This window comes from Carlito syrichta, unplaced genomic scaffold, assembly GCF_000164805.1.
Source record: "Carlito syrichta isolate Samal-C Ts95f unplaced genomic scaffold, Tarsius_syrichta-2.0.1 Scaffold317705, whole genome shotgun sequence".
NCBI classification, from domain to species: domain Eukaryota; kingdom Metazoa; phylum Chordata; class Mammalia; order Primates; family Tarsiidae; genus Carlito; species Carlito syrichta.
This window is the reverse complement of record NW_007261801.1, coordinates 93,509-115,658: the sequence shown is the minus strand read 5'-3', so window position 1 is coordinate 115,658 and position 22,150 is coordinate 93,509. Positions and strand designations below refer to the sequence as shown.

The window sequence follows — 22,150 nt, the reverse complement described above, 5'->3', positions numbered from 1 at the left end:
AAAGGATCGCCGGAGCTCAGCAGGTCGAGGCTGCGGTGGCCAGGAGCGGCCACTGCACTCCAGTCTGGGCGATAGAGTAAAACTCCAACTCAAAAAAAAAACACACACACAAAACAGTAATCGTAATAGCTGCCACCGCTTGTTGAAGGTTCATTATTTCCAGAGTGTTTTACGTATGTTCTCATTCAGTCCTGAGACACTTAGGATGGAGTCACTGTCCCACTTGTCAAACGAGGCCATGAATGCTTGGAAAAGTTAATCTGCCTTGGATCACATGGCTAGGTAGGGGCAGGGCTGGGACATGACTCTCACCTGGCCTCAGAGCTCAGCCATCACTGGACTGTCTCCAAGTAGCCAGTGCGCTCTGTGACCCTGTGTGAAGCAGGAAGGTTCCCCTAGTCTCATTCCTCTACCTGGGTGTTCTTTTGCTGCTATGGCATAGAATTGCTGTGGCCTGTTTTCTGCAGGTTGTGTCCCTCTCCTTAGCCTCTGCCATTTACAGGGATATGTCTTTGTCTCGCTCTCACAGTGTACTTGGACCCTGTTGCCTCTTGAACTGGTAGTTTACACCTCGGCCCACCACACACAGCCATGAAACTGGCAGGGTTTCTTGGAGGGCACAAGGGACAAAAGTCCTGCTTTGTGAAACATGGATATGAGCTGCTGTGGCGTCATCATTTAAGAGGGTATCTCTGAAGCCCAGAGTAACTTTTTTCAAGCACAGAAGCAGTGTTCACGTTTGGCAGCACTTTTCTGCCGTATCTTGCGGCTGTGGGAGGTGCCTGTGCTCCCTTGCAGACTTGCCTTCCCCTTCCCAACTCCTGCAGAGCCTGCGGAGAATGAGATGCCTTGGAGCAGAGGGGTGGCAGTGGGTCTCCTGGCGTCAGAGCTGCAGGGGAAGGCGTCTGAATGCAAGACCCTTAAACCCTTGTGCTCAGAGAAGGAGCAAAATACTGTTTTGAGGCTTTCTGTGATTTTTTTTTTTTTTCTTGTAAGAGGTTTACTGTTGAGGTTTTCTGTGATTTTTTTTTCTTGTAAGAGGAAAATGGCTTTTTAATGCTAACAGTCATACTTGGAACTTGTGTCGAATCTTTCATCTTCAGAGCTGACTGTCTCTCCATGCAAAACCTCCTGCTAAGATGCTTGTGACTCTGGCCATGCGGACCCTGTGGACCAGTGAGAGGCCCACCCTGGAGGGGAGCTGCAGGGGAGCCCCCAGGCCTCGCCTCGCCTGTTATTGTGCCACCTTGGCACGTCCTGTTTTTATTTCCCTAGTCTCATCCTTCTCTACCTGTACCCTGCCCCCTTTCGCGGGTGTAGTTGTGAGAAGGAGTGTGAGTCCTGGATCAGATGTGGAGTGGGGAGAATCTGCTTGCAGGTCCTAGAGTTTGTGAACTTCTTTAAGCCTGCTCAGTTTTGTTTCTTTAAGAGTCATCCCGGGGCTGTCTGCTGAGGAGGACTCTTCCTCCCTCCAGAGGAGTGGCCATGTGCTCTTCCGGGCAGCCCTTCTCCTTCTGACTGCTGAGTTTGTAGAGACAGAAGAGGAGTGAGCCAGAGCCACGCAGACCCGCAGGTCGGCTATGGCATCATCTTTCTTTCAGGAGGCTTGTCTGGGAGTGAAGGAGGTGGCTGTGGTGCTTGAGACGTGGAAGGGAGCTGTGGGGTGGCTTCATGGGCAGAGTGCCTGCCCTGGCCTGGGTTGGCCTCCGCAGAGTCTCTGAGCTGCCTGCTTCCCTGCTGTGGAGTTGAGCTGGCTGACCCCTTGCTATCTGGGTCATCTGTCTCTTACTCCAACCAGGCAAGAGATGGTGTTGCTGTCCACACCAGAAACAGGTCCCCTTGCTAAAGGAGATTTTCAGAAATGCTGCCTGGGAGCCACACTTTGTTGTGTGCATGTTGCCTTATCATCCAGAGAGTCTGCAGGGCTGGGAAGCTGAGGGGAGGTGTCTGCAACCATTGCATCTACTATAGGGGCACTGCCCGCTCGGGGCAGCCTGTGTTCTGCCGTCACCTCCCCAGGAGCTCATGTGCCAGGAGCAGAGGGCCCGTGGTAAGGGTCTGGCTGTCTGCCTACTGTGGCTCTCCTCTGATCAACTCATGCTGCCGTCTGTGCAGGGTCAGGGCGCTTGGCGGCTGGGCCAGCCGAGCTCGTTCTGACATTGGACCTCAGAGCCCATCAGGTCACCACTGTTTCCTAACCTCTCGGACAGCAATTCCTCTTTTATCTGTTCAGCAGACGTCTTAGAGTGCCTGGCACGTGCCATGCCCCATGCCAGGCCTCAGGGATCTGAGATGGCCAGGACTTTGTCCTGCATTTAAAGAGCACAGAATCTGTTTGAAAGAGAACTAGGTAGCCGGGCTTGGTGGCTCAGCCTGTAATCCCACGCCTTTGGGAGGCTGAGGTGAGTGGATTGCTTGAGCCCGCAGGTTCGAGACCCGCCTGGGCAGCGAGACCTCATCTCTACAATAAATCAAAAAATCAGTCAGGCGTGGTAGCACGTGCCTGTAATTGAGTGGTGACAATGGCCGCGAGGCTGGACTGGGCATGAGATGCGGCAGAGGGCGAGGCGTCTGTTTGTGAGGACCAGATATGCCGTGTGGAGACCCCAACCACAAGTTCCTGTGCCGTCACTTGTCACCCTGACAACAGCATCGTGCTTGACAGAGGAAGCCAGAGATCTCTGGTCTTCAGGTGCTTCCTCCAGGCACAGCTCTGGCATTGTGATGGATGCTTTTGCCTTCTCAGTGCTTCCATTTCCCCGATTAGATCTTACATCTGCTCACCTTATGCGACGTGCATGCCTTGAAGCATGGACAGTGTTCCATGTTTTTGGGTTCCTTTGGGTTTGCTCTTTTAGGCAGGAAAGTAAACAGTTGAGATAAAGCCTTTGTAAAAGGAAATTGTTGGATTTGTGTCCTATTTTGATAGCTCCCACCTTTCTCTAATTTGAAATCAAGGTGGCAAAGTGCAGTAAGTCCTTATTTAACGCCATCGAGGTTCTTGGAAATTGTGATCTAAGTGAAGTGATATATAATGATCTCTTGTTTACACCATAGGCTAGTTGGTATAAACAAAAGTTAGGGAAGATGAATAAAAATAAGTTATTCCAGTTTCAGGGTGTGGGTGACCGGAGCCTGTCCCAGTGACTCAGAGCACAAGGAGGGAACATATCCATCTGGCCAGGACGCTGTTCTCCCGCAGGACCACCCACACTCACCCATACTCATTCAGAGTAGACACACCAGTTCCCCTGCCATTGTTGGGCTATGGAGGAAACCAGAGTCACTGGAGAAAACCCACCAGACACGGGAGGACGTGAGAACACTGCAGACTGGCCCCAGCCAGGAGTTTTTTTTCTCACTAACAAAACGACGTTGAACAAAACAACGCTATTCAAGGACCTGATGTAATTATCTAGTTACTTCTAAATTAACAGAGAAAAGCAGTATTAAAGCACCAGCACTTAAGGATATAAAGACTTTACTTAAAAGGCAGTCATAATTTTTAGAGGATGTGAAAGGATGCCATGTTGGGCCCCGGGTCGGACCGAGGCTGGGGAGGCTGGCTGGGCCTCCTGCTCCTCTTCCTTGTTTGTCTCTGCTGTTTTCTTGAACTCAGACTAAGCAGGAGGGATGCTAGGAGGTCACAAGGCGCTGGTCTCTGCGTTCAGAATAACCACATTGGATGTCCTTGGGTGTGCCCTTGCTGTGGGCGGCCTCTCGCCTGTGGGCAGCCTCTCACCTGTGGGTGGCCCCAGCAGAATTGCTGTGCATGGTGTCTTTCTCACATCAGGAGAAGCCCGCAGGTCTCAAGAGTCTTCCTGCTGCCTTCCCAATGAGAGGTGGGCAAGAGGTCAGTAGTTCCATGTGCCCAGCGACTTTCGAGGGTCCTTCCTTTTGTTGTAAGCTCTGTATGGCTGAACTATGTTCACCTCTTGATACAGAAACTTACAGCAGCCATCAGTAGCTGATGTGTAGCTGGTGGTCTTTTTGTTTTTTCTTTTTCATTTCAATATGGGTTTAGAGTCCAGTGAGTGAAGGTTTTCTTAGCACTCAAGGGAGGTGGCTTCAGAACTCTAAGGAAGGTGGCCAAAGGCTGCGTTGAGCCTGGGGCACCCCGAACGGTGAGGCTTGAGCCATGGCCAAGTTCATGTGCTTAGAGCCAGGCCCTTCACAGGAGTGGCTGCGGGTTCATAGGAGATGCACATAGGCTTTCAGAGGAGACAAGTACTCTCCTGCATAAATGCCTTGTCCCCTGTTCCCTGGCGCCACTCCCAGTTGCTCCATGCAGGTTGCCAGGTGGTGGTGAAACGTTTTGCTTTCCTGGCAAGGGAATGTCCCGTGTGCCCTCTGTGTCTCTCACATCTGTTTAGAGGAACATGAAGTGGAGCCTGAGGAATAGAGTTCAGGGCAGAGGAGTGATCAGGGTCTCAGTGACCTGGCTGTTGGGCACCTGGCTGGGCCCCCGGGGGCAGGGTGCCCTCTCTCCCAGGCACTGCTGCTCCCATAGGCTGCCAGCTCTCCCTGACTGTCAGGGTTGTCCAGGATGAGCCATTCACCACTGTAGCCATGATGCCTGCCAGTGGCTGACCACAAGTGTGGCTGGGCCTGCACTCGTTACTACGGAGCTCAGCTTTGTGAGGAATAGGTGTTCAGTCCCCTTTTCATATATGAAGACATGGCTGCCGTAGGAGGTGAAGTGACTCAGCCAGAATTAGGACCTGGGTCGACAGGTTTGACATTCTGCGGCTCATCGTCCCACCGCTATTCCAGGAGATGGAAGAGACAGGTCTTCTGAGCTCTTGGCTGGATAAGAGGAACTATGAATGGAGTTACAATAGGCACACGGGCATTAGATTTTTTTTTTTTTTTTTTTTTTTGAGTTGGAGCCTCACTCTGTCGTCCAGACTGGAGTGCAGTGGCCGCTTTCGGCCACCGCAGCCTCAACCTGCTGGACTCTGGTGATCCTTCCGCCTCAGCCTTCCAAGTAGCCAGAATCACAGGCATGTGCTACCACGCCTGGCTAATTTTTTGATTTATTGTAGAGATGAGGTCTCGCTGCCCAGGTGGGTCTCGAACCCACAAGCTCAGGCAATCCCACTCACCTCAGCCTCCCAAAGGCGCGGGATTACAGGCTGAGCCACCGAGCCCGGCTGGCATTAGATATTTTTATCAAACATTTAAAAAAATTTTCTTTGTTGATGTCAGTAAGCAGTTTGAGAAGAAAATAAACTGGGGCTTGCCAGGAAGGTGCCCACAATTGAAGGAGCAGCCCCTCTTAGCCAGGTAAACCTCTGCGTACCCCAGATTCCCTGGAGTCAGCAGCCGTGGCTGCTCCTGAAAGAACCGCTGTTCACCAGTGGGTGTGGACCAGCTGTTGCCATGGTGACAGCAGAACAGGCATGGGGTTGATTCCAGAGCTGATCCTTAACTGGGGGAGTGGAATGGAGTTGAGGTTTACCAGCCAGCTGCACAGAGGAGAGGCCAGGCACACAGACTCAGCCCAGTGTGCGCCTCTTTCTGGCGCCAGCCTTTCTGGTTAGGAGTTCTTGACATTCTAAAGTGGAGAGGCCCCAGCCAACCAGGCCTCCTTAAGGACCCACCCAAGGACAGAAGAGCGTTATAGACTGTGCACGGCACTACAGGGGCCAGGTGAGTGACACTACCCAGCCAGAAACAGTGCTGAGGTGCTGTTGACTGCGATAGAAGTCTCTCTCGGGCCACATAGGGCCCAAGAAGCATGCTTGTCATGCGTGTCTCCCGTGGATCGAGTAGCTTATTAGAAAGCAGATGAAAGGAGGACTTATAAGGGGAACTTGTTTACGGTCATCTGACTCTCACTCAGCCCCTCAGAGACTGTGTTAGAGAGAGTAGCTGACTCCCCTGGATGGTGTTGCATTTCATCCTCAAAGCAGCCTAGGAGGTCATGCTGTTAGGCTCTTCTCAGAGATGTCCAGTACCTTGACCAAGGTCACAGAGTGGGTGAGTTGCGCGCTGAGTCCTCGCGCGCTGTAGGGCTGTGTTTGTGAGGCAGAACATGTGCCATTCTATAGGGAAATCATGGTTCCAGCCTAGAGCAGTCTAGTTTATCACAATGCAGTAGGCTACAGGAGGAAAATTACTCACTGAGTAGTACTGGAAAATGTCCTGTTGTTTTGAGATCTGCCTGGCTTATGGATCAAGATGAGCACTGATCAGATGGGTATGTGGGAGGTGTGGTTCCCTCTCACCTTGCTTTTGTGGCTCAGGGTGGGTTAAGACTCAGAAGAGGAGGTGACTTGGTCACATTAAGTAATGCAGGGAGACTATCCAGAGTTCATCTAACTACCAATTTTAAACAGACTGTGTTTTTCATGGGAAAAATGCAAAGTGAATATAGTAAGATTTACTCTATTCCTGTGTGGTGTGTGTGTGCATGAGAGAGATAGAGACAGAGATGGTACTTTGAACCAGTGAGCCTTGTGGGAGAAGAAATGTGGCATCCACACAGCAGGGTTTCCAGGGTACCTGCTTTGTTCCAGCATTGTCTTTGGTGCTACTGATTCCGCTGTAAGGAAAACATCCAAAGTCCCTGCCCTCAGAGAGCTTACATTCTAGCATCTCAAGCATGGGTTGAGGAATGCAGTGACATAGAATTTAAAAACACATCCTAAGAGCCCAATTGATCCTTCTTTTGAAATCTGTTATAGAAACGAAAACTTGCCTGGTCCTTCTGACTGGTGGGAAGTCTGCAGAAAATGCAGGAAGAGAGCTGCGTGGGTTGGTAATCACCACTGAAACTGTGAGTTCACCCTCGGCTTTCCAGAGGTTTGACAGACGAACATGATGATATTGCCTTTGCGAGTGAAACAATATCAAAATTTGGAAGCTCGACTGACACAGTAATGATGCTGGAAAATGTAATTTTGCCTACATAATAGAGGTGGGCTTCTTGTGAGGAGACCTTATTAATGTGCAATTCACCCACAAAAAGCAGTGCAGCCTTTCTCCTAATAGATTAGTACGGGTCGTGGTGTCGAGGCTGCTGGAGTCATTCTCTGTCCTCTGTTCCAATAAGATAAATTAAGCACCACCTAGAGGTCTCCATATGGAAATTGAAACCGTTGAAGACAGACACAGTGAGGCACTCGTTGCGCAGTCTTCATGAGCCCTGTCGTTTCTGCCAGACTCATTCCTTTACCTGTTCATGCGGCACTCTGTGTCCGGCGTCTGCTCTGTGCCAGACCATGCAAGGTCTTGGGGCTGTGGTAGGAGCAGAGCCAAGTTCAGCCTTGTTCTCATGTGCTTGAGTGGGACATGCAGTCTCTTCTCCATATTCCGGGGGTCATGTGTTCTGCGTCTCCCTAGCTCTGAAGCATCAGCCACCCGTGAGGAGGCATGTCCCCTGCAGCTCTAGTGGGTCTCCCCAATGCCACGCTCTCCAGGCATCGTGGCCTGCACACTTATCACTTGCACTCTCAGGGGTCATTTCTACACTGGCCGCCGTGGGCCAGTGGGCTTGGCAGAGCCACTTCTTCACCCACCCCTTGGAGCTCCCAGTACTGCAGTGTGATGGAGACGCCGGCAGCCCCATGACAGTGAACTCTGTGCGCTTTGTGGGTGCTCACGTGCCCATGCTTAACTGACCATAGCTGCTTTCAACGCCTGCCCCAGGAATGTCCTTCAGAAGACATTCCTCAGTGTACACGATGAAAGTGCCACTCGTTCCCACGAGACAGGGACCTGTTGCTGGTGCCTGGCCCTGCAGAAAGAGGGTGGAGCAACTGTGTAGAGTCCTCATCGTCCAGACTTGAAGTCTCCTCAATGCTTTTTGCTTCAGGCAAGTGGTACTTGGCAACTACTTCTCTACTTGTATTGATGTGATTCATTTGCACCGCAGCTAAAAGTGTCTCTTTCTGAGGAGCAGATAGTGAAGAGAATATACATTTCTGGGAAAATGAGACTTGAAGAGGGCTGCTGTGGCAGCTCACACCTGTAATCCCAGCACTTTAGGAGGGTGGGCTGGGAGGATTCCTTGAGGCCAGGAGTCGAAAAACAGCCTGGCAACATAATGAGACCTCATCTCTGCAGAAAATTTTTTTTAGCACTAGCCAGGCACAGTACTGTGTGCCTGTAAGTCTCAGCTGCTTGGAAGACTGAGGTAGGAGGATCTACTCGAGCCCAGGAGTTTGAGGCTACAGGGAGCTGTGGTCTTGCCACTGCATTCCAGCCTAGGCGATAGTGAGAAACCCTGTCTCTTAAAAAAAACAAACATGCGCCGGGCTCGGTGGCTTAGCCTGTAATCCCGTGCCTTTGGGAGGCTGAGGTGAGTGGATTGCCTGAGCCCACGGGTTCGAGACCCACCTGGGCAGCAAGACCTCATCTCTACAATAAATCAAAAAATCAGCCGGGCGTGGTAGCGCGCGCCTGTAATTCCGGCTACTCGGAAGGCTGAGGCAGAAGGATCGCCGGAGCCCAGCAGGTTGAGGCTGCGGCGGCTGGGAGCGGCCACTGCACTCCAGTCTGGGCGACAGAGTGAGACTCCAACCCCCCAAAGAAATACAAAAACAAAAACAAAAATCATGAATATTCACTTTAAAAGTACAGTATCATCATAGATAAGTTTTGTCTTCTTGTCATTTTAGTAATGTATTGTTTTACTATTATTAGCAATGGCAAAGCTGTGGTGCCACTGTATACTAAGCACTCAGCACACTGCTTAGCACAGAGCAGCCACTCATGTATTGGTTAAATGAGTGAAAGAATCAGACAGTGATGAGGAAGATTACTACATACGGAGCTGTCCAGACCAGCAACTCTGTTCTAGTTTTGAGTCGGTGCATAAAGTGAGTTTACCCTTGTGTGTCGCGATAGTGTCTCTCATATCATGTGGCTGCTACGTTTATCACTTGTTGGGGGAACCGAGACAATAGTATTTATAAAAGAATCTTGCAAACCGTTGAGTCCTACAGCTAAGGAATGATGAAGGTTTTTTCACGAATGGTCATGGAAGTGCTCCCCCTTCAGTGGGTCAAGGTTTGCTGCTGTGACCCGGGCTTGGGCCCGATGTGCAGCCCACCAGGATCACGTTATTCTGACTTAGAGGCCAAGAGAAGAGGGCGGTGAGACCCAGAGTCAGGCCTTTCACAGAACCACTCTGAGCTTTCTCATCCGTATCTCGGGGCAGTAGTGCCTACTCGTATGTTAAGAATCAAGTCAGATAGTAACCTGTGAGCGACAGTATGTAAGAAATGTAAGGGTGCTTGTAAGGTGTCAAACGAGTGGAATAGGACTAGATGGAAGCCAGTCTTTGTAATGGTCTTGTTAAGACGTGGTTGTATTTGCAACCTCTGAGGCTCAAGTATGAGCCGTGTAAACAGTCGTTCACCAGAAATAGCCACAGAAGCGGCACTGGCCTTGATCTACGCCTTTGCGGCTTGCAGGGAACGCCGGTGTTGCCCTCCTTCCTCTGCCAGTGGTGGTTGTGCTGTGTCCATGTTATGCAGAGAGCTTGAGTGAGAGGCAGTGGCGGGAGTCGGGGCCCAGCCTCTGCTCTAATAGCTCCTCTTGTTCCAGGCATAACTGTATTCTCCTCACCCCAGAAGGCATCTCCCCCTGGCTCGCCTTCCTCGCCAGGGAGCCATCCTGTCTCAGGCCTGCCCCTCGGGTCGCCCCCACCTTGTCTCTCTTTGTGTTCTATATCCAGCTCACCAGCAAATCTTGTAGATTGGCCCTTAGTGTGCATCACACCAGGGTGCTCCAGCACTCTTTGCACCCTGGTCCAAGCCGTGTCACGGTTCCTTCCACAAGCTGCTCCTTTTGGCCTCTACCACTTTCTCTCACCCCGTCTGCCCCTTCTGTCCTCAGAGGAGCCGGAGTGGGCTAGCAGCTCCACGGAAGGCCGTGTCCTCGCACCCTGTGTGTGAACTGCATCATGTGTGGATTTTGCTCCAGGTTCGCCTGGGAGGGGTAGGACGAAGCTCTCACTTGCCTGTCTGCATCCTCTGGCTCATCCTGCTGCTCATTCAGTCCTGTGGCTTTCTTCCCTTTCTTCTGGCAGGAGCAGATCCTGCCCACGTCGGGCCATGCCCATGTTCCCCTCTGCCAGAGCACTTGTCCCTTGGCCTCTCTTGGCTTTCTCGCTGTCAGCTCTGCTGAAAAGCTCCTTCGGGCCTGCATCCGTGCCCTGCGTTGGCATCTGCGTGCTTGGCTTGGCACGAATGTGTATTATATATTCAGCGTCTTGTCTTTCACTTCCTAGCAAGTGTCATGAGGGTAAAAAGTTTATCTTTTTCACAAATGTCTTCTATAGAATATCGACAAAGCCATCAATAACAAACACTGGGGAGAGAAAACCATAATTAGCAAATGGTGCTGGGAAAACTGGCCAGCCACATGCAAAAGAATGAAGCTGGACTCCTCCCTATCACCATATTAAAACATTAACTCAAAATGGACTTTAACTACAAATAGTACGTAATTAACTCAAAATGGATCGAGTAAAACCCCCAAACTATAAGAATTATAGAAGAAAACCTGGGAAATACCTTCTGGACATCGGAGTAGGCAATGAATTCATGGCCGAGTCCTCAAAAGTGGTTGCAAACTGAATTTAGAATGTGTGTATGTGTGTGCATCTATTAAGGGGTTTGGAAATGTGTTTTGCCTCTAACAACTAAAAGTTTGCTTGGGAGAAAGCAGCCTTTCTCTCTCTATCGTTAAGTGATCTTAAATCTCACCAGTTTTTTAGAGCTAAAAATCTACTCTCAAAAAAACTAGGTTGTAGAATTTCAGTAGCTTGCATTTTCCATCTCATAATGAGTGCTTTCCCCCTTTGAGTCTCTTGAGCCTCAATTTTTACCCAGTGCATTAGCCGACTCTTATGTCAACACCTGAAAGACAGACTTGCAAGAACTGGTTTTCCTGAGTCTGTCTAGAGACACAAGCCCAGGTAAGGCTGGTGCAGTAACCTTAAAGAAGCTGTTGTTCTTTGCTTCCTTCAGACCTGCTGCTGTTTGCATTTTTCAGGGAATTCTGTAGAACCAAATATATGCTTTCCAGGGGTTCTTCAGAATAGCACCGAGCCTAGCTCTGAGTGGGAACCCTGTGTCCTGTATTTTGTTTTTGCAGTTTGAGATTGCAGCAATGCCTACTTTGTCCCCTGGAAGACAACAGCAAGAGGTAGAGCCTCCCGAAATTGGTTCCGAAATTGTGCCTGGGCAGCCTGTCCCCAGGCTTCCTCATCCCTCAGGAGAGGACCCACAGCATGTTTTGTTTCCCTGGGGCAGGGCTGATCTTGCCTCAACCCAGAAAGCCTTTCTGAAAGGGGTGCAGAATGAGACACAAAAGAAAAGGTGTCTCTTGCAGTGCTGACCACAGGGTTCTTTGGACAGCGTTCCAAGGCCAGGTGCAGTTCCCTGCAAGACAGCTGTGAGTCAGAAGCCCACAGACTGGGACCCAAGAGGAGACCCTGGGCATTGTGCCTTCTTGGGCAGGAGCTTAGTCTTTTTTTTTTTTTTTTTTTTTTTTTGTGAGTTGGAGTCTCACTCGGTCGCCCAGACTGGAGTGCAGTGGCCGCTTCCGGCCACCGCAGCCTCGGCCTGCTGGGCTCCGGCGATCCTTCTGCCTCAGCCTTCCAAGTAACCGGAATTACAGGCATACGCTACCATGCCCAGCTGATTTTTTGATTTATTGTAGAGATGAGGTCTCGCTGCCCAGGCGGGTCTTGAACCCGCGGGCTCAGGCAATCCACTCACCTCAGCCTCCCAAAGGCGCGGGATTACAGGCTGAGCCACCGAGCCCGGCTAGGAGCTTAGTCTTGATGGTGCACGGGAACTCAGCCTGCCCCTCACCCCCAGGAGCTGCCCGTTGCAGGAGGCCCCCAGCAACCATGCTCTTGGAGCCGTGTTACTGAAGCAGCCATTGCACTCACTCATCCTGATGCATATTTACAGCTCCTCACCGCGTGTCTGCACTTGACAGTCGAAGTTTTTGGTCTCTGGATGGCTGTGCTGGTGGTCTGCTCTGAGATAGTTGAACTGCATAGGAAGGGACCAGCCCCGAGAATGTGGCACTCCATTTCCTGGACCAAGTCATCTGCGCTGTGACTGCTGCCCATGGGTTGTAGTTTTTAACCGTGAACCCCAAGGTTTGCACAGACTTTCAGCCATAAATAGTACGTATTCAGTGAGAGCAGGTTGGTTCCAAGCCTGTGTATCTTCTTAAATTTTTCACCCAAAATGACAGGAATAACAGTTGCTGATAAAGTGCGTGCCTTGTACCCAATAGAAGATAGAGGGCTTTGATAGGGTTCCTATATAGCGTTGACATCAACACTGTTCCACAGACTTTGTTGGATCCATTTCACAGATGAGGCACTGAAACTCCAGGGGGACGGGACTCCCCAAGGTTATCCGCTGCTCTCAGTTCCCAGTCCTTTCAGGTCGTTACTGACAATGAGAAGACTGAAGCGAGATTCTGCCACAGAGACTGCCTGAGCTCACTTAGGATAAATAGGCCAACTCTTCCTTGAATTGGGTGGATAGGACCTGCAGAGAGCAGCCACACGGCACCTCGTTCACCTTGAGAACAGAGCTTGGAAAGGGACAGACCCTTGGCAGGGAGCCACAGGCCCACCTGGCCTTCTTTCTGGTGGGAAGAGCATCAGTTTTGTAGTCACTCGATCCTGGGGTGCAGATGTGGTCCAGTCACAAACCTCTGTGCACTTTGGTTTCCACATCTGTCAGCAGAAGCAGTGCCTTCTTCTCAGAGAGGCAGGCCTAACTTGGCAAGAGGTTCTGCCTCGCTGAGGACTCACACAGTTGCTCACTGAGGATGTGCCGCCTACAGGCCTTCCTGTCCTGGTGTTCTCACCTCCCTTTGTGATTCTCTCAGTGCTGTTCCTAGTTGCTTGACGCTGGGCAGGGAGCCTGGCAGGTACTCTGGTTGCAGCTGGCTGCTTAATGTGAACTTGCGCCTCCATCCTGGGCGCACAGCCCCTAGCTTGTGACAGACTGTCCTGCTGGAGAAATGGTCACTTCTCGGGCCGCCGCTCTGCCCTCCCTACGCTCCGGCACCAGCCTTGCCTCCAGGGCAGCTCTCCTTCTGTCCCTTTTCGGTTGTGTCTGGCTTACCTGATCTTCCACCCTTGGTGTGGCCTTTCTGCTGCTCCCACTAGCAGTGCGCACGCTGTGTCCCCTTGGTCCTCCAGGAGCCTGGGTGGGTGGCGAGTGTCTGTGGGCTGGATGGTCCACAGTCTTCATGGGGACGCTGGTGATTTGGGTGGAGAAAGAGAGGATGTGAGCCGCTGCTCGGTCCTGAGGGTGGGGGCTGCAAAGGCGCCATGTGCATCCTCTGTACTCGGCCCTCTTATTGGTGTTTCCATGGGTCTGGGTCATCCCAGTTGGCCACTCATGCTTTCCTGCAATTGCCAGCCCTGAGCCGCGGTCCTGGGAGGGCCTCTGGTCAGTCCACTGAGAACAGGCACGCATGCCAGTCATCTCCGCGACACAGACCTCCCAGCTGCCTCATGGCTCTTGGGATATGGGGGGTGGGTGCAGGTAGGGATGGCATCTTACCTTCTCTTCCATGTGCCAGGGAGACTTGTGGTAGGAACACTGACTGCAGGGCGGGGGAGGACGGAGTTGTTAACAGGCAGGAAGCCAGGTGCCAGAGGATACCGCTCCACTCCTGCAGCAGATGAGCTGCCTGATGCCTGTGAGTTGGCTAGCACGGGCCTCTTTGCAGAGCATTCCGCCTCCCTGTTCCGGAGCCCTTGCTGCCTGGCATGGGCTTTGGGCTGTTGGACAAGTGGGTCTGGCTTTGACAAAGAGGGAGCCCCAGGCCCTGGTGGGGAGCGAGTGTCCATCCCCTCTAGGCCCGTCAGTCCGCTGGCACCTGTGCACACCACCAGGCTGTCTGAGCCAGCTGATGACTGGTCAGCTCTGTGCGGCCTGTGCCTGCCGGCCAGCATGCCTCTCTGTGAGTTGCCACTGGGCATTGCTGTCCTTTTTTCCTTGAACGCCTGTTTGTGCTGCCTTGTGGAGTATCGCACAGATGCAGCCTGAGTGCTGTAGCAGAGCCCTTGTTCAGTGGGGTGCTGGACACACACAGAGCCCCGCCACCACCTCCCACTCTTGCCTCCCAGCCCCACCCCGGTCAGTCGTACTCAGAGTGGCAGATGAGCTCCCTCCAGGCGAATTGCTCCTGGTCTGTCCAGGCCTCCCACAGCTCCTGAGCCGGCCACGCTGCCCCGCGTCTTAGTCGCCATTCAAGCTGCTCACTCTGCCTGGCACTCCCGCTCCCAGCCCCCGTGTCCTGGAAGGTGCCGAGCGTCTGTCCACAGTGAGGGATACAGCTCCTCTAGGAGGAACCCGGCACTCCACGACATGCAGCTGTGTTTGCTGCCACACGCTGCCAGCTGTGAGCTCCTGGGGCCAAGACCCCACACATGCAGCCTGTACTCCCACCGTGAGAAGTGGGGGCTCGGGAGCCTTGAGGCAAGAGAAGTGCCGGTGTCAGGGTGGGGTGACCAATCCCGCCCAGGGCTCAGCACCTGCCAGGCCAGGTGCCGGCCACCCTCCACCTGTGTCCGTGTGCAGCCATGGCAACAAATGGGCCACATGTGTCAGGTGCTCATGATGGGACGTGGAGCACGGGACCCTCTGTGCTTCCTTCACGGTTTTTAAAATAAAGCGACTCTGAAAACTAAATCTTACAAAACAAATGCAAACATGCGTTTTGACCTAGGAACTTCTTTCCTGGGAATTTTCTGTGGAGTTAACTAGGGTGGCTCATCCACCGTGATGTCTGCAGAGGTGTGAGTAGTCACGAAGAGGCGGAAACAGCTTAACGTCCAGTGTCAGGCGTGACCGTCCACACAATCCAGTCACGCATCACAGCTTATGGAAATCAGTGTCCTGATGAGGGGAGGCAGGTGAGTGGAGAGCAGATCACAGCTGGCCTGAGAAGTAGGAGCTGGTAGGTGTGGGGGGGATGGGCAGAGGGGTGTCAGTATCCCTGGTAGGTAACACTGGTGGGGTTTTTTCTTTTTTATAGAGCAACACCTGTTTCTCACAAAGTAAAAAGCAGCAAGAAAGAAAAAATTACGTTCTGAATTTAAAACAGAAGGTTGAGATGCTATTTTAAACCCAAAAGCTGTGGAGAATGGAGTCCCAAAGAAGGGAGCCCTGGGAGCCAGGGTGCTGGCCAGCCACAAGCCCGCCAGCGACCCCACCCATGACCCCATGCAGGCACTTCCCCTCGGCAGGCATGGCCTGCACCTCTCCCCCTCCATAGACACAGCCGCCCCCCCCCCACGGACTCTGCACACCAAGGAGCCCCAGTGGACACGTTGAGGGGCCACCTGGTGGGTGTCAGACCCAGCACTGTAGTCGGTGTGTGGGGCCCATGCCACTCTCAGGGCCCCAGGCAGGTCTGGAGAGGCAGGGGCAGCTGTGAGGGCCGAGGTGGACCCAGGCGCGTTCCGGCTGTATCAGCAGTCCCTCTCCTACCGGCACCTGTGTGAGTCCTCGTCTCATCACAACACCTCGAGGTGGGCCCGTCACCCCGTTTTCAGGGGGGAAAGTTGTGCCTCAGGGAAGGCGGTGACTGCTCCTTGTTGGCCAGGCAGCCAGGGCCGGCAGAAAGGCTTGCCTCATCCCCGTGTCCAGATTCCTGCCTGACGGTTCTGAGTCCGAGTGCTTTGCCCAGGGCTCCCGTCATTTAGCCTCTCTCGGCCGGGACTTTCTCATCTAGAATGGCGTTGAGATCCCAGAAGCTGTCAGGGGATTTTGTGTGATTACTTAGCTCACGCTGTGGAACAGGAGGCAAGCCCTCCATGGACAGGGCTGCTGTCGAGAGGGCTCACGGATGAGGTGGGCTGGGAGCTGGGGGGCTGCGTCTCACTCTTCTGCAGTTTGAGGAGGAAGAAGCAGTGAGGCTAGAGCCAGGCAGACCTCGGAAGGCCTGTGGTGAGAGGAGGCGGCACTGGCTTCTGTGCACACTGGAGCTTTCTCCTGGCCAGTGTTGCGTCTGTCCAAGCAGCAGCCTTCACGAGCCTGGCCTTGGGTCCCCACCAGGAGAGGCGACACGACTTGGGGCACTGAGCCCTCAGATGGAGATGGAGAGGAGACCCTGCACATGGGAGTAGGCTCCACATCTCCTGGTTGAGGAGACTGAGTCCTAGAGTCACATCGCAGAGCCAGGACCAGAACTGAGTCTTTTCACTGTGTGTTTCTCAGTTAACCCAGGATAAACTGAGGACATTTTATTTTATATTTATACTTCCTAGTTCTGCATGTGCCACTGAACGTGCAAACTCTGATCCCTTACAGCACGTGGTTCCTCCCTCCTTGCCCAGGCTGCGGGCAGGTGAATGTGGGACCGAGGGTGGGCGGCTCTGCTCCCTGGTGGAAGAAGCCCGAGTCTGAGTGTGTGGCCACCGACCGCCTGCCTGCTGCACCGGGGCAGCCGCTTCTCAGACACAGGGAATGCCGTGCTTCTCAGTTAAGCTCCGTGCACAGGCCCGGGGGCTTCGCCTTGGAGAGTACTAAGTCTGTCATTCCAAGTCTCGCCTGAATGTGGCCTTCCTCCCTCGTTGGTGCCTCTTCATTTCTCTGTCTTCCCAAGTTGAACAGTCCTTTCACAGCAGTCATTAACCAGCAGCCAAGAACTCAGCAGACATCAAATTAAGTTCTATCACATGCTTAGAAAGAGAGATGGTTGAAGTCGGGGCGCCTGCTGCCACCTTATTAGCCTCCTTGTGTCCCCTACAGCTCGGGGCAATGCTGAAGAGCTCAGCTCCGGCCTGCAGGCTAGCTGCAGCCCTGTCAGGCAGCTCTCACTGAAACCATCCCGGCAGCAGTCAGGGTCTGGTGTGGTGGGACTTCCAGCCTGCTTCCAAACCTGCTTCATTCCACAAGGTGGCCACAGGGAAGGGCGACATCCCCAGCCAGGAAGGTGCTAAGTCTCATACCCCCACCCCCACCCCCTGCCCCCCTCAGAACTTCGGAGCTCCCAGTTCCTTTAGCTAAACTTTGTGGTCTTGTATCTCCTGAAAGAATTTGTAAAAAGTATGCCTTACTGCCCAATTTCAGGTCAACTTCTGAAATTGTATGTGAAGTTGAGACAGTTGCTGTGGTTGTGATCGCTGAGACGTGTTGTTTGCAGGAGTTTTGATACATGTTTTTGGCAAAACTTTGGCACTGCAGATTTAGTTCATTAAGTGTACAGGCAAGATGCGGCATGTAATCTAATTGGCAAAGCCAGGTCTTATGGTCAGGTGGTCTTATGGTCTGGCCAGATCAGACTTGCTTTCAAGTCTGATTTCATTTTGCTTTCCAGTTCAGAGAGACACGAGTGCACACCTTGTGACAATAGTGCCACTTCTGAATCTCTTCCTCCCTAGTTCTGCAGGTGCTACTGAATGTGTAAGTTTTGATCCCTTACAGCACAGTAACTCCTCCCGTCCCGCCCAGGCTGTGAGGCAGGCGAGTATGGGACAGGGATGGCAGTGCTGCTCCTGGGTCCCTGGATAAAGCCCATGACCCGCAGAGAGCTTGCAGCTGGGAGAAGTGGGGCGTCTCCACTGGTTCTCCCTTTTCTCTCTTGGGACTCCTCCCAGAAGGGTACCAGGGTCGGTGGGTACAACTCTGCCGGTGAGGGGGCAGTGGGTGCGAGGTGGTGTTTCTGTCCTGTCGTGGGAGCGGCAGAGGAGAACGTGGGGCTCACAGGACCCGTTCCTGGGAAGGTCAGCTTCGGGAAGGAGCCTGTGTGGAGGCTGAGGATTGAGCATGTATCTTCTTAGAGTTACCAGGGTCCAGATACTCTCTGCAAGGTCATTACCACCACAGAGGTGTTTGTACCCCAGTTTTAAGACCACTCCTTTCAGTCGCAGCAGGACCTCAGACTAGACTAGTAGTCGATGCCTGCGCTAAGGCATGTTGGCTGGATGTCACTCAGTGTTGGTCCTTGCAGTGCTGGGCAGGATGTGGCTTCTCTGGAGACCTGCACGTCACTACGGGTCAGCCATGCACTCACCTTTCTGTTCTGATCTGTCCTTCTCTAGGTCTGGAGTTGCTAGGAACTCTCCAGGTGAGCACAGCAGGGGCCTATGGCTCTCCAGGTGCTTGAAGGGCGTGTGGGAATGGAACACACTTGTTCTAGGATGTGATGTTTCAAATGCCAGAACGAGAGTCAGTGTGGGAATTAGGAGGGGACAGGCTTGATTCAGGCTAAGGAGGAAGGAGAGTTAAGGCAGGGGAGGGGGCTAAGGAAGAGGGAGACTGAGGGAGGGAGGTCCTGGTGGGGCGACTGAGGGAGGGGGCAGTGTTTTTCATCGCCCGTATTGCACGAAGTACACACAGTTTTCCCTATAGTCCTGCACGATGGATGGTTTTACCACCAGGAGCCTGGGATTTGGAGGGACTGTCAGCCAGGGAACTGGACCTAGTTCAGGGTGGTGACTTGCAACCTCTGCGCAGGGCAACCTCTCACAGCTCCGTGCCTGCTGCAGAACTGGCTGTCTGCCCCTGAGAAGCTAGCAGACACTCACTCACCTGTGCGCCCTACTCCAGTGGTCATGTGAGTATGGCTGGCAGATGCTTCAGAGGAGGGTGCGGGGGACCGCGGTGAGAGGCCGTGCCACCTCTTTGGCGAAAGTGAGGACCTGTGCAGATCTTTTGAGATGAAGTCTTGTGTACAGCGACTGGCTGGCATTCCAAGTGAAAGACCTGACCTAGTGCTCATCAGGCTGTGGACTTCGCTCTCCAGGAATGACACATGGGGAGTGGGCTCTGTGCTATAGCACCAGGTGTGGTCCATTTTTTTCTTTGTGGCGAAAAACAGGTTCGTCATCATTCTCATAGTGGTACTTTTCAGTGCAGTGCAGTGGCTCACACCTGTAATCCAAGCATTTTGGGAGGTCAGGGCAGAGGATTTCTCAAGCCCAGGAGTTTGAGACCAGCCTGGGCATCATAGCAAGACTGCGTCTTCACAAAAAGAAAGCCAGGCATGGTGACATGCGCTTGTAGTCCCAGCTACTCTAGAGGCTGAGGTGGGACAATGGCCTGAGCCCAGGAGGTCTTATGATAATCAGACATTTTCTTTGAAGATGATATTCTGAAAAGAATGCTCTCTCTCCTTCCCTTTCCTGCTCTGTCATCTACCATGAGGACAACTCTGTGTCTTCTCCTTTGTTGCTGTGTCTAGCCTGTGGCTGACACATGGTAGACAGTCAGCCAACCTTGAGGTGAAGGCAATGTGCAGGATACGTCAGAATCCCAGGGTCTCGGGCTGTAAACTGTGAGATAAGCAACCTTTTAGACCAGGAACATGTCTCTTTTAGGGTAATGGGTAGCGATTTTATTGTCAGGACCTCCAGCCCCAAGCCACTGTCCCTAAGCCACACTCCAGGAATTACAGTAAAGAACCTGCCACTGGAGTAGAACGTATTTATAATTTGATTATTCTCCATGGGGGAGGGTTTGTTGACTGCTTAGAAAAGACGATGAAAATTGTGGCTTCTCGGATGAACACACAGTTTCAGCCAACTTGTGAGCCCTTAACTGTGTCTTGAGTTAAGATTGCTGGAAAATGAGCTGCAGCCTATGGCAAGGGTGCGGTCACCACACTGCCATCCTGGATTTGAGAAGACACTGCCAGAGAACAACACAGAGAGGACACAGGCCCAAATCGGGTGTAGGGGCTGCTGGGTTGGACCTCTGGGCTCCTGGAGAACCCTGGCCTTAACTTGTGGGCCCCCTGTCTTGGCGTCCTAGATATCTGTTGCCTAGGGTTGCTTCCCTTAAAGTCTTTCCCAGATGGATGCAAAGGATCCCAGGTTTTACATAGACATGGAGAATCCCTGTGAGAGCAAGGACTGCGGGGTGGTCACCGGGTGCTATGTTGCACAGGCCTCCTCTTCCTCTTCTCTCCCAGGGTGACTCCTCCAGACTTCACCCAGGCAGACCTAGACCTCAAGTGCTGAAGACACAGATCTCACAGTGGGGCCCAGGCTTTTGGGTCCCTCGGAGTGGTTCTGTCTTCGTCTACAGAATGGGGATGACAGTCCCTATGTAATAGGAATGGTGGAGGGTGGCACTGAGCTCAGAGCTTGCGCAAGCCCTTGATCAAGTTGGCTCTTGTTACTGTTTTAAGACCAGTGACCTACGGACGTGGAAGAGGGACTGCTGGGCCAGTTCACTGCCTCTATGCTTCTTGTGTGCCCACCCTGCCTTCTCGGTCCTCTCTCCCCAGCCCCTGTACCAACAGTCTTTCCAGGGCTCAGCCAGAGACGCCATGCCTCTGAGCAGCTGGGCTCTGGCTGTTTTCTGGGACCGATGGCTCCCTCTTTGGCAACATCACTGGCGTCGGCAGTAGCTGGGTCAGGGCAGCAACAAGTGACCATGCCTTCATCTCCCTTCCCTCTGCTTTTCTTTCACTTCCTTTTTAGAAGCAGAATGTGTTGAGTACATCTGTGTGCCTAGCATGGTGCCCATGCTGGATATACACAGTTAATAGCGTAACTGCTCTTGTGTGCTCTAGGTAGGGTGGAGGGACAGTGAGCTGTAAGCGCATGGCTGTGAAGTGTGATGGGGCTATATGAAAGAGTTAGACAGATGGGGAGCTGCTCAGGTGGGGCGGCTTTCTGGGAGGGGACATATCCCTGTGGCGGGAGCTGTACCAGGTACCGCTGGGCGACATGGCAGCTCCTCCTGGTAGCTTCCCTCCTAACAGTAGTTGGCTATGGCTTAGGGGAAACCGACTCCTGGTTTTTATTGGCAAGCTGTTTTGTCAGTTAAGTTAAAGAACCGGTGGCTCTCACCTACTACTTTCAATGACTGTCCACGTACTGTATGCTGGACACCATACATTTGACACATTTCCTCTCATTTAATTGTTCAGTAGCTAGGAAGGTAAGATTGGTCACCATCCCTCTCTCCCTGGAGTCAGATATAGAATCACATCTAAGGAAAGGAGGCAGCTTGCCTGTGGCCACACTGTTCCCTCATGGAGGCTGAGGCCTGAGCCCAGGCCCGTCGGACCGCAGAGCCGGTGCCACAGCAGAGCCAGTACCATCAACTGATGGACAAGGCTCCTCTCCTCCTGTGACGTCCTCACTTACCTAGTTCTCCTTTCCTTTGCAGCAGTGCCAGTGAAGAAGAGGACACATGAAGGCCTGCCGTCCCCTTGGAAAACCACCCTCCCTCCCCTGTGTGTGTGTGTGCCCGTGTGTGTGTGACGGCCTTGCATGTCTGTGAAAGCACTGAGCAACAAACATCCTTCACCAGACATGCTCCAGACTCAGCAGGCCCCTACCCAGCATTACTGACGTTGTGCTCACTGACTACATCTCACTCTTTGGTCATGGTAGGTCGCATTAAGAGCCCTGCAGTCAGCCAGGAGCAACCCTGGGGGGTTCCTCAGCACCCTCGGTGCTGCCTCGGACGGACTCAGGAGAGTCAGCCTGTGAGCGGTGTGGGCAGCATTGCCTCGTTGGAGAAGGTCTGGAGTAAATTTCTTTCCCTGACAAAACCCCACTGTGTCCCCATTGAAGCGTGAGCTGGACTGGGGCCCAGCGGGACTGAACTGGACAGTCTCCAGGAGTCTGCTTCTGCATTTGTGACAACGTGTGCCACTAATTAGGGTGATGACTTGAAAAACAGGGTTGACGAAAGAGTTAAACACTAGGACGAAAGAGATATTTTTAGCATATGAGGTTATCCAGGACTTCAGACTCATAATTCAGTGCTGTGAAAATGAGAAAAATGATTGAAGAGGTGGAGAGGAAATGACCTTAGGAAAAAAGGACCAAAGGACTCTGATTAAAAGCTGACATCGATGTTTCTGAATTTCCTAAATAGTCCTAAATAGTCATGAAAGGGGCTGAGGGAAGCCAGATTATTGGGGTGAGTTCTGCAGGATTTATGGGCTTGTCACAGTGTGAAGGGCTGGAATGTGTATTATGAAGTGGGAATTTTTGGTGCAGGTTTTTGCTACTCCCACCCCCATTAGCCTGATTTGGCTTAAATGCAGAGTGGGAGAATTGCTGTCACCTTGTGTTGAATTCAGCTCCGTCTCCCAGCAGACAGACACCCTCCTCTTACCCTGCCTGGCATCCTTCTCCCCTGAGGATGGGCCTCCAGGTCTCTCCCACACCCACTCTCTCATC

General features: G+C 52.7%; 1 protein-coding gene across 2 annotated transcripts in view; it reads left to right on the top strand.

The window, feature by feature from the left end:
* Positions 1-21,830, top strand: part of LOC103277421 (tripartite motif-containing protein 44) — a 59,526-nt gene extending 37,696 nt beyond the window's left edge. Inside the window, exon 4 of one of the 2 annotated variants that reach the window (XM_008074795.1) lies at positions 21,129-21,830. In XM_008074795.1, coding sequence (XP_008072986.1) covers positions 21,129-21,153 — 25 coding nt within the window. In that variant the 3' untranslated portion in view covers positions 21,154-21,830. Of the gene's footprint in view, positions 1-21,125 lie in introns of both variants that reach the window. The other variant, XM_008074794.1, reaches the window with a different exon arrangement.
* The last annotated feature ends 320 nt before the right edge of the window (positions 21,831-22,150 follow it).